The sequence below is a fragment of the Notolepis coatsorum genome, assembly GCF_963971535.1.
Source record: "Notolepis coatsorum genome assembly, chromosome: 5".
NCBI lineage: Eukaryota > Metazoa > Chordata > Actinopteri > Aulopiformes > Paralepididae > Notolepis > Notolepis coatsorum.
Genome location: NC_140169.1, coordinates 69,071,110 through 69,083,613, shown reverse-complemented (window position 1 = coordinate 69,083,613; position 12,504 = coordinate 69,071,110). Strand labels below are relative to the sequence as shown.

The window sequence follows — 12,504 nt, the reverse complement described above, 5'->3', positions numbered from 1 at the left end:
CGGTGCGAAAGACAATCCTGTGGTCAGACTCCATGACTGTGCTCACATGGATCCAGTCCGATTCTTGTCGATACAAAGTCTTCGTCGGAGTCCGAGTCACCGAGATTCAAGACTTGGTAGGATCAGCGTGCTGGAGATACGTTGACACCAAGCAGAACCCAGCAGATGTCATCACACGGGGGATGTCCCTAGACGACCTCACACGTCCCAACATTTACAGTGACGGTCCTGAGTTCCTCAAGCTCCCGGAGGAGGAGTGGCCTACCCCCACACCACGGGAGGCGAGTCAAGAGGAGGCAGAGATCAAGAAGTCTATGTTCTGCGGGCTGACGCACGCCCCAGCTCCAACGGACCCTAACATAGACGACTGCTTAACCCTTGAGAGTGCTCAGAAAAGGACATTCTTGTGGCACCACCCTGAGGCCCCCCCCCACCACAGACATTGACGCATCGAACTACGCAGAGGCAGAACTCCTTCTGCTAAAGAGAGCCCAAAGAGACTCATTTCCAGATGAGCTAGACTGCCTGGAAGGGAAAAAGCCAATCCCCTCAGACAGCCGACTGCTCACTTTGGCCCCCGAGCTCGACACCCAGCACCTCATCAGGGTGGGTGGTCGTTTGAGACGGGCCCCGGACTTGACGGATGATGTCAAGCATCCTATCGTCCTCAACAGCCGACACAAGGTAACCGAGCTGATCATACAGAAGTACGACGAGGATGTGTACCACGCGGGGGCAGAGAGAGTCTTCGCTGAGATCCGACGACGTTACTGGATACTTCAAGGGAGAGAAGCAGTACGTCGCTTCCAACGGACTTGTTTAAACTGTCGCAAGTGGCGAGCACAGCCCAGTATACCTATGATGGCCGACCTGCCTCCCTGCCGCCTCCGACTCGGCGAGAAGGCCTTCCACTCCACGGGCGTGGACTGCTTCGGCCCTTTCAACGTCAAGAAAGGAAGAGGGACAGAGAAGAGGTGGGGCATTGTGTACAAGTGTATGACCACCAGAGCTGTTCATATAGAAATCCTCCAGACCATGAGTACGGATTCATTCCTCATGTCTTTCCGGAGATTTCAAGCCCGAAGAGGAAGCCCGTCTGTGTTGTTGTCCGATCAAGGGACAAACTTCAAAGGCGGAGAAAGAGAATTGAGAGAAAGCTTCCAGGCTATGGGTGAAGGACTTAAGACCCGCCTCGCTCCCTCTCAGATCAAATTCCAGTTCAACCCCCCGAACGCCCCTCATTTCGGGGGAGCCTGGGAAAGAGAAGTCCGTTCTATAAAGACTGCTCTGTACACCGTGCTTGGGGCCCAGACCGTGGCGGAAGAAGTCCTCACGACAGTCCTCACGGAGATCGAGGGCGTCTTGAACTCGAAGCCCCTCGGTTACGTCTCAAGTGACGTAGCAGACTTCGACCCAGTCACCCCAAACTATCTCTTGATGGTGCGGCTGGACCCTGCCCTTCCACAGGCGGTGTACAGACCTGAGGAGGTGAACGGCCGAAGAATGTGGAGATACAGTCAGGTATTGGCTGACCAGTTTTGGACCAGTTTCCTCCTCCACTATCTACCGTCCCTCCAAGCCCGTCAGAAGTGGGTAAAGGACCGGGACAACCTGAAGGTGGACACAGTCGTTATGATCATAGACCAGTCACTACCCGAGCTACGTGGCCGGCCGGCCGCGTAAGCAAAGTGATTACTGGTGCCGATGGGAAGGTCAGAGCGGCAGAAGTCATAGTCCAAGGGCGGACCTACACCCGACCCGTGGCGAAGCTGATAGAGTTGCCGGAGCTCCCTGACTCCCCTGATGACGACCATGACCCACTGACTTTGTAGATTGCCTTACTCCTCACAACAAGTATTGAGCCGTTGACTGGACTATTAATCTGTCTCCCTTAACTAATTAGGTGCGGACTAATTAGGAGGCGGCTGTTGTGAAGGGCCAGATTAAAAGCTGAGAATCTACATTTATTGTTTTATATACCTTGTATATTATTTATATATACACGTTATATCCCTTTAAGCCTGCGTTTGAATCCCAGTAATATTCACTTTCCTCATTGGATAACGTTCTCGGCGCCAGATGGCGAGCCCCTAAAGTCAGGTTCAAAGGCGAGTCCAGGCATGTTGGAACATGCCTGGAGACGGCGCATTGATTCGAGACGAGAACTGAGGTTTGGCACTAGAAAGCCACTTAAGTATATATATCGCGGCAGGTGCGAACAGCAGCAGTTCAGCAGTTCATCGTGTTCGTTTGGTAAAACAGTGAAGTCAAGCAGTTCGTCTAAACAGAGCGTTGAGAACCACGTGCGAAGTGAATAGTAAAAGTGTCAGAGTTAATGCAGTAACGCCAAGTTCGACTTAGCTTAATGCGAAGTAAAGAGTCGTTATTTATTGTGTATCGTGCCAACAGCAGTTCGTTCGTGTGCAGCATTACCCAGCAGTTCGTTCGTTTAGCTAGTGGAACCTTAGCCAGTGTGCGTGGACTAAATACATTGGTGCCAGTACACGAGGAGGGCCTAGTCGGAGAACCTACTGGACATGTGCATATTGGAACCGACGGCGGCGATTGCAGAACCAGTATTTGGTTGGATTATAGTGATTGTGGAACGTACTACCTGGAGAAGAGCATCGTTAATACCCACTGTCGTTTGGATTTAACCACCTTGAGGATCTACTTCGGGCTGGCTTCGTGGACCGAAGCTAGCTGGCTATCGTCATTGCTATCGTGCAATTGGATTACAGTTATTGCTTTGTTGCTGAGCCTTTGGATTACAAGGACTGGATTCTGTACGCGAACCCCCTTCTTCTTCAATTGAACAGACTGAGTATCCGAACATTCTTCTTCCCTCCAGAGCTTACATCTCTGGGAGGAAACCCCTTGTCTCCAGCGGTACCAGCGTTTCCCCCTATATTGCTATCCTACGCCAGGCGGCGTTAGTCTAGTACCCCATCGTAGGAATTATTCTATTCCCACTGACTTTTGCTACTGACTGACTTATTCATATTCTTCGCCATACAAGCGCGACCTTAATTCTCATCTCTGTACAATTTGCTGCATAATAATAAATACCCTCAATGATATTTCTTTGTCACCGTGCCGTGTTATTCTGAGTGTCTGCCATAATTAGTTGTACTGTCTGGCAAGTAATACTAAGTACATAATTAGCAGTGGTTTAATCTATCACAATCTTTAATACAGTCAGGGTTTTGTAACCCCTCAGTTACACTGTCTATGTACCTATGTAAACGAGACGAAAGTTAACACTTTGACTGCCGGAAAACGCTTTAGAGCGTCATTCCCGGCCATGCTCAAGTTGCCGGAGGACGCTGTACAGCGTCCTTATATCAATATTTCAAAAATCTGCGATCGGATTCATATTTCCCCTCCGCTGGCCTGAGATCCACCAGGAGGACCCACTGAGCTCTCTGGCGGTTCAGGAGCGCCATCTGGTGGCCGATCGGCGCAATCGCCAAACAGGAAGTGCTATGGAGGTTGTGCTGGTCGACCATATTACTTCCGGGCACTCTGTTTGGCTCACGGGACTCGATCTCGACACAATACATAGCGATTGATTGCCAATAACTCGATAAACAACATGATTTGGACATATATACTATTATACAAGCTGGAAATGGACCCGAAATGTCTACATACCATAATAGGTAAATGACTGTTCCACGCTCATCGCCCAACGGCGCGAGGAGGATACGGTAAGATTCAGCGTTATTTTTGATCGTATTCCATATAAACTGTTATGATGAACATATCACCCACACTAGATGAATGATATAACGCTGCCCACAGAATTATAAACGATCCCCCGCCCATCCGGTCATCATCAGATCATACGTAGATCATTCTAGAAGTACGTCCAATTGAAATTTTTTATATCGCCCCGATTGCCATCAAACTGTATTTCATCATCAATATAATGCATTTGGGGCTATATATCACGTTCTGGAGAAAGCTGCAGAAAGAGATGAAAACATACTTATACATTAGACCATACTTTACTATGAATATGTGAATGAAAAAGTTTAACGTTGCTACACAATGAACAATACATATAGGACTTTGAATGGGCCCTAATAATGGCAATGTAGCAATAGAATTTAAAAAGTTATAGCCATGCAAAGAAGGGGTACTTCTCCATAGACAAATAGAGCCGGCAACCTATGGTATATAATGAATTTAACCCATGGCACCCAAAGTGTTAAGTTTACTCTATTATTACTAGATCTGGTATGTCATAAATGTCTAGATGTAACATTACTGTCTATGTACCTATGTAAACGAGACGAAAGTTAAGTACTAGATCTGGTGTCATAAATGTCATAAATGTCTAGATGTAACATTACTGTCTGTCTATGTCTGTCTGAAAATGGTGCGCAGTAGTGCAAATACTTGTCCAGGCCACTAATACTTGTCCAGGCCACGAAGCCCCGCCTCCAACCCGTCCACACCTGGGCTCTGCGGCTCTGCAGATACCCCCTATTGGAGTGAAATGCATTCTTAGCGAGGCAGTAAAGATGGCGGCTTTCTGTTTTTGTTTAGAGGCTCCAACGTGTGACGCGTCTCTCTTCTGACCAATCAGTGGTCTGCAATGTTTCACGTGACTTTTCTGGTACCGCTTCTACCCAATAGGGTCGCTTGGAACCGAGTAGGGTATATCTGCAGAGCCGCAAGCCCAACATCTGGGCGCTACTTTATTATTATTATAAAAAACAGCAGTGATGCGGTATTCAGCTTAAGGCGAGTACTGTACTAGACTGTTTGTAGCCTGTGTGCTGTGTGTAGTTCTGTTCAGTTCAATAACATCATTATTATTATTATTATTATTATTATTATTATTATTATTATTATTATTATTATTATTATTATTATTATTATTATTATTATTATTATTATTCAGTTATCAGGCATGTGTTTAGGTTGTCTATTACTAATGGTTTGATTAGGTATTGTGTTTGTAAATAGCTGTTTAAAAAAAAGTATGGCATTTTACAATACAGAACTTTGAAGGCGTTTTCCCAAAAATGAGTTTTAAGAGTTTTTCCTCATACTCTGAGCCAGAAATCTCCACTTCAGTAGCACTCACATACACCAAACCTTCCAGTTCTATTCATATCTATGTTTTGAAGGTATTTACAGAAGGGTTTGTTGATATCGCATTCATACCCTGATTTATATCACATTTTATTCCTAAAAACATGGCGAAATATGGAATTTTACCATAAAAATGGACTGAATGGAGTATTTTCTGATTTATGGAGTGATAAAAAGAGATATCCAAAATCCCCTCTGTAATAACCTTTGGCTCTAATATGTCAACAAAATGAAACTATAATTTTGAAAATGGCTTTATCCAATGTTCAGATTTCTGTCCTGGAATTATATGCAAATTAGTGCATATTTAAGTAGATCATGTCTCATTTGCATATTTAAACATACAATTTCAGAAAACTTGTAATACAAAAAAGTCTTGTCTTAATATAAGTAATCAACTGGGGAAGTTTCATTGTGATATCTATTAGTTAATCTTTTTACCCTATTCACCTGTAGTGTCTCCCCTTAACTCTGCGGTGGGCGTGATGCAACAGCGATACCGCGGTAATGCGGTTATCGCGGCAGCTCTAGTTGGAACAGTAATCCAGAACTATTTTATTGCAGTGTAAAAAAAGATTGTCTGCACTTTATGTGCTCATTTCATGTCTATTCTATTCTACTACTTATTGCACTACACACTGTCTATTCTATCTTACTCTTTTTATTATTGTCTATTGTCTAAACAAGGTGGCCTGTTGGGATGTTAGATCCTAATGTGAAAAACTGTTATTTTATATGTCTGCACTTTATGTGCTCATTTTATGCCTGTCTTTTTTCTGTTGTGAAGCACTTTGAGCTGCAGTTTCTGTATGAAAGGTGCTATACAAATAAAGTTGTATTATTATTATTATTATTATTATTATTATTATTATTATTATTATTATTATTATTATTATTATTACTTTCAGCCTTATAGACCACCGCAACACTTCCGGCATTCTGAAATCATGGGAGAGAAAGTTGGGGGAGAAAATTAATGAATGTGGATGAGAGCCTTGACATTAACAATATGGCGACCGGCGGGGCGCGGCGATTTAGGCCTCAGAGGACAGAGGCTTGTAAACAAACCGATGTACTTTCTAAGAGCTTTATATATCATTTATAGTATTGCTATCTGTCCATTCTCATTGTCACTTGAGTGCATAAACCGTGCCTTCATAATGGCTTAAAGAAAATAAAAATCCATCGGTTGGTTGTCATTTTATAGCGCCGTGAATATAGGTTTATCGCAGTTTTCGCCTAGTCTTTTTTCTAGGGAGCTAGATATGAGGCTAAAGGCTAGTCACGTTATATCAAACGCCATTTCTGCTGTATATATACGAATGAAATCAAACAAACTGCGTAGCATCCGGACTATTACAGAGCATCTATGGATGAAATGGGGGCGGCGGGGAACGGCGATTACTATTATTGATTAGCAATACAGTGTGCGTTCAATATAGCATTTTCATTGATCGATCACGTTACGTTATAAAACAATGTCCAATCCAGCTGTAATTTGGGGTAATATTATCCTACCGTCAGGCCATGTGATCGCCGGCAGCATTTCCTCACCAGTCATCGGATTCTGGTAGATCGATATGCACATTGGCTAATCATAAATCCCATTATTCCATGCTGAAAAAAAACGCTCGGCAAGCTGATCCAAGATGGAGGGTCTTCTTTTGGAATCAAGGATCTATGATCCGCCCACAGAACTGTACTTGCATTTTTTTTTTAAATCCACATAATGATACTGCAGTGGAGCGATGGCGCCCCTAAGCGGGTCTGGCCGGTACTGCATGTTTCGAAAATATGTGAAAAGATCCTGCTAGTGGATCGGGTACCTAAGAAGCGTTATAAATATGGAATAAAACAATAACAACTTGCCACGAGTATATACGTGGCTCTGGTCCACAACGCTCTTTTTCGAAACACGTATTATACGTGGACGGACGCCATAGTGTTAAGTGGTTGTAGCTACGGCTGTGGGGGTGCTGGAAACATGATCCAATAGACTTTTATACACATGAGTCTCCTGAACACGGAGAGACCAATCCCAAGTCGATCGGCACTTTCTCGGCCGAGCTATAGTCACTTTTCCGCACCTACTCCCGAACTCTGCATGCACAGCAACATTGTACTATTGTACTTATTTTATGCCTATTCTTATGTCTGCACGTTCACGTTGCACTACTTTTATTGTATTTTATACCTATACTTATGTCTGCAATTTATGCATTGTTTTTTATTCTGTCAATTGTGTGCTGATTTTATGTTAATTTATACAAATTGCTGTGATGCACTCTGGACAGCGGTCCATGTGTGAATATTTTTTATTATTATATTGTAAGAATGTGTGCATTGAAATGTCTGTAAAGTCTCGACGACATTGAAAATGAGGGAGACCTCAACTGTCTTTTCGAGAATAAAATAAAGGTTTGAAGACGGTAAGCAAATTTCCCATGATGTTGGCGTGTTCCTTTAATGTGTCCCTTCACATGTGTAATGTAATTCTTTTGTTTGTTTTACAGGCCAAGGACGAACTCTGATGAACTCTGATGATGGTCTGATCGTCTGATTCCCAAACAAATAGCATTTTTATCTGATGTACTTGTATTGCAAAACTGCCAAAGTGTGAATTGTGGGGTTGTCCCACTCTCCATACAAGAATGTTACATGTTTCATAACAAGTTTGAATAATAAATATGTTTTTTCTATGTTTGTATGTAAAAAATGGCTGTGATCATTGCTTTTGATAATTACCCTGATACTTACACAATTTAACACAGGCACACTTGTGTTTTTATGCTTATAGATTTATAAGCATACATCTGTAGATGTATAACCATCATTCCCTACACTATCTTATCAAAATCTACATGACAAAATGGAATAATATTGTAATGAAACTACGATGTTTTCATATTCCAACATAATCCAAATATCCTCAAAGGTGTGTGAGTGTGAGTGTGTGTGTGTGTGTGACAGTGTGACAGTGTGAGAGAGAGAGAAACTCAGTTTGAGGTTGTAACTCGTAATAGCAACTCCGATACACTAGGTGTCGCACGTGGAGCGTGAGGTCGTGTTATTGAATTGAAAACGAGAGAAGTGGAACGGACCAGTTTGACGAGGTAAATATGTATAATATTAATGTTTGACGAGCAGGTAAATATGTATAATAATATTGATGAATGAAGTATGTGACCATTGTTGTGGGTTGGAGGACCGACGTCACTCACTGGGAGGGTGTGGATCCGCGATGCGGTGTGTTTGAACTAGTTTCGAGGGACGCGAACGAGGAAGTGTCTTACAAGGAGCTTGTGTCGGGGGCGGGGCTGTTAGTAGTTAGTTTGCGTCAGCCAAAAAATACACACAACTGCTAAGAGGATGAAGACGAGAAAAATACTTTCGTCTTGTTTACATCAGGGTCCCCCATTTTCAATTCATCATAACATATACAGTATGACATACAGACATGTGGCTCTTTTTTGCCCCCCCCCCCTCCCCCTCCCCCTACGTGTCCCGCAAGAGCAGTGCTGCTGTCCTGCGACTGAACCATTTTGACCTGGTCACCCTACCATAGCCTCCGCTGTTGATTGTACTGTAGCACTATTTTACTCTGTCCATTCTATTTTATTGCACTTCTATTTTACTTTACTTTTTATTGCACTGCACTGTTGCGTCGTTTTAATTCTACTATTTTATTGCACTACACTATTTTACTCTGTCTATTGCTTTTTATTACAGATTCAAAACGGTCAGGTATTAAACTGTGTAGGTATCAAACAAGAGACTGTCAGAGTGTCAGGCTTTAAAACTGTGTAGGACCCAGGCCTAGAACTGCACCGAGAGGGAGGTTTGCCCTGAGTGGGAGGTTGAGGTTCAAAGGGTCAAAGTGGGTATCAAACAGGAGGGAAGACTGTCAGGGTTTAAACTGTGGATACCAAACAGAACAGAAGGTAAAGACGACTTTAAACTGTTGGAACAGTAATCCAGAACTATTTTATTGCACTGTAAAAAAAGATTGTCTGCACTTTATGTGCTCATTTCATGTCTATTCTATTCTACTACTTATTGCACTGCACACTGTCTATTCTATCTTACTCTTTTTATTATTGTCTAAACAAGGTGGCCTGTTGGGATGTTAGATCCTAATGTGAAAAACTGTTATTTTATATGTCTGCACTTTATGTGCTCATCGTCTTTTTTCTGTTGTGAAGCACTTTGAGCTTCAGTTTCTGTATGAAAGGTGCTATACAAATAAAGTTGTATTATTATTATTATTATTATTATTATTATTATTACTTTCAGCCTTATAGACCACCGCAACACTTCCGGCATTCTGAAATCATGGGAGAGAAAGTTGGGGGAGAAAATTAATGAATATGGATGAGAGCCTTGACATTAAGTGGTTGTAGCTACGGCTGTGGGGGTGCTGGAGACATGATCCAATAGACTTGTATATGCACGAGTCTCCTGAACATGGAGAGACCAATCCCAAGTCGACCGGCACTTTCTCGGCCGAGCTGTAGTAACTTTTCCGCACCTACTCCTGAACTCTGCATGCGCAGATTGCCCATGGAGTCTCTGGATCTAGGTTCATCAATCAAGTTTGGGAGTAGGTGTGGAAAAGTGACTATAGCTCGGCAGAGAAAGTGCCAATCGACTTGGGATTGGTCTCTCCGTGTTGAGGAGACTCGGGCGTATAAAAGTCTATTGGATCATGTCTCCAGCGCCCCCACAGCCACTTAATGTCGAGGCTCTCATCCACATTCATTCATTTTCTCCCCCCGCTCTCTCCTCCCATGAGCTCAATGTAACGCGGAAGTGCAGTGGTCTATAGACCACGGCAACACTTCCGGTGCTTTGAGCTGATGGGAGAGACCGGGTGGAACAAATGTTGATTAGAGCCTTGACTTAACTTAAGTGGTTGCAGCACCCCCACAGCCTTAGCAGCAACCACTTACATCAAGGCTCTAATCAACATTCATTAATTTGATCACCCCTCCCCCTCACAAGCTCAATGTAACGCGGAAGTGCAGTGGTCTAAAAGTGAAATAAATCAAGGTGTTGCATACAGGAAGAAAAGTCAGGCAGTTCTCATGAACACTGATAAGCTGCATCTTTTATTTTCCCCTATCCATTGGTCAAATCATTTTCCACAACACTATACATTACCATCATTTTGTCGTCGTCGTTGACATTTAGGTCGCCTGCTTTCGTTCTCAGGACCAAGTTAAGATCCCGTTTGGAACCAAGCGCCTGGATGCCGTGTTGTGTGTCCCGGCCTCGCCAGCCCGCACCACGCACACGGCTCTCATCCTCACACACGGCGCTGGTGGGGACATGAACTTCAGACACCTGGTCTCTCTCGCACACACCGTGGCCTCCAATGGGCTCATCTGTCTCCGGTTTACATGTAAAGGGTTAAACCTTGTTTATAGGGTGAAGGCGTTTCGCGCCGTTTGGGTAAGATAACGCCCCTCCCTCCCAGAATTGATTGAATCATTAATTTGGAAATTGTTACAAGTCATTGATTGCTGTTCCTTTTCCTCCCCACCACCACCTGGCAGGAATACGTGAAATCTCTAGAGAAATACGACATACAATACATATTCCTTGGAGGTAAGCAACAATTATAGCCTCGGCCACTATTCATCAGGAAAATGAATCCTGTTTACACACGGTGTTGTATCAGCCATGCATGAAGCCACGGGCAGGAAGCAGGCTATGGGGTCACGACTCATGGCAGGGTGTCTGCGGGGTAGGCCTGTCCCTAGGCTGGTAAAGCTATGACAGGGTGTCTGCGGGGTAGGTCTGTCCCTAGGCTGGTAAAGCTATGACAGGGTGTCTGCGGGGTAGACCTGTCCCTAGGCTGGTAAAGCTATGACAGGGTGTCTGCGGGGTAGGCCTGTCCCTAGGCTGGTAAAGCTATGACAGGGTGTCTGCAGGGTAGGTCTGTCCCTAGGCTGGTAAAGCTATGACAGGGTGTCTGCGGGGTAGACCTGTCCCTAGGCTGGTAAAGCTATGACAGGGTGTCTGCGGGGTAGGCCTGTCCCTAGGCTGGTAAAGCTATGACAGGGTGTCTGCGGGGTAGGCCTGTCCCTAGGCTGGTAAAGCTATGACAGGGTGTCTGCGGGGTAGGTCTGTCCCTAGGCTGGTAAAGCTATGACAGGGTGTCTGCGGGGTAGGCCTGTCCCTAGGCTGGTAAAGCTATGACAGGGTGTCTGCGGGGTAGACCTGTCCCTAGGCTGGTAAAGCTATGACAGGGTGTCTGCGGGGTAGACCTGTCCCTAGGCTGGTAAAGCTATGACAGGGTGTCTGCGGGGTAGACCTGTCCCTAGGCTGGTAAAGCTATGACAGGGTGTCTGCGGGGTAGACCTGTCCCTAGGCTGGTAAAGCTATGACAGGGTGTCTGCGGGGTAGGCCTGTCCCTAGGCTGGTAAAGCTATGACAGGGTGTCTGCGGGGTAGGCCTATCCCTAGGCTGGTAAAGCTATGACAGGGTGTCTGCGGGGTAGGCCTATCCCTAGGCTGGTAAAGCTATGACAGGGTGTCTGCGGGGTAGGCCTGTCCCTAGGCTGGTAAAGCTATGACAGGGTGTCTGCGGGGTAGGCCTGTCCCTAGGCTGGTAAAGATATGCCTCCTAAAGTGTGTAAACGGAAGTACAGGCTACAGGCTTTCCGGTTTCGACAAAACAATTATAGAAACGTGTGAAGTGCACAATATTTCCTCGTTTAAGCCACTGCAACGGCTTTGCCTGAAGAATTCACTACATGACCGGGACGTTCTAGCTTGTTTGCCCACTCGGGAAAAGTTTGGTCCGTTCGGAGGCAGCTTCCAGGGGAAGTACACTGGAAATTCTACCCCATACACACTTTCGGCCGTAGTTCTTTACCAGGCTTTATCTCACGGAGGAGATACAACTGGGAACGAGGTTAGCCTGTCCCCGACTAAGGATTTGTATAGTCGACTTTGATTGGCCGAAATTTGCCGATAGTCGACTGGTAGTTTGTTGTTTATATATATATATTTCTTTTTTTTTAATTGGGGGGGGGGGGGGGTATCATTCCATTTGGGCTGTGGGGTGCTTGCCTTAATGTTTGAAGGAGTCGACTGAAAGCTTCTTGTCCTCTGTGAAAGCATGCAATTGGTCCACTGATGGATACATCTTGATATGTCTAGTGTGTGAAATCCTCTTTCAGTGCCTCTGTGCCCGTTTTATTAGGCAGTTAGCCGCTGGTATGCGCGCCATTAGCGTTAGCCACGCTTCTAGGCCTCTTTGCTTTTGGAAAGAATCATTTAAAAAATATATATATAATAATATTACTTTTTGCATTAGACTAAGAGGTTGGCAGTCAACTACGGCTCCTTTCGATCAATTAGTCGACTATTCGACTAGTCGAGGTTAGCCGTA

General features: G+C 44.7%; 1 protein-coding gene across 2 annotated transcripts in view; it reads left to right on the top strand.

Moving 5' to 3' along the window:
* Positions 1–7,754, top strand: part of poglut2 (protein O-glucosyltransferase 2) — a 126,683-nt gene extending 118,929 nt beyond the window's left edge. For both annotated transcript variants that reach the window (XM_084313760.1, XM_084313759.1), the window contains exon 10: positions 7,620–7,754. In XM_084313760.1, coding sequence (XP_084169886.1) covers positions 7,620–7,637 — 18 coding nt within the window. In that variant the 3' untranslated portion in view covers positions 7,638–7,754. The remainder of the gene's footprint in view (positions 1–7,619) is intronic.
* Positions 7,755–12,504: the final 4,750 nt, after the last annotated feature.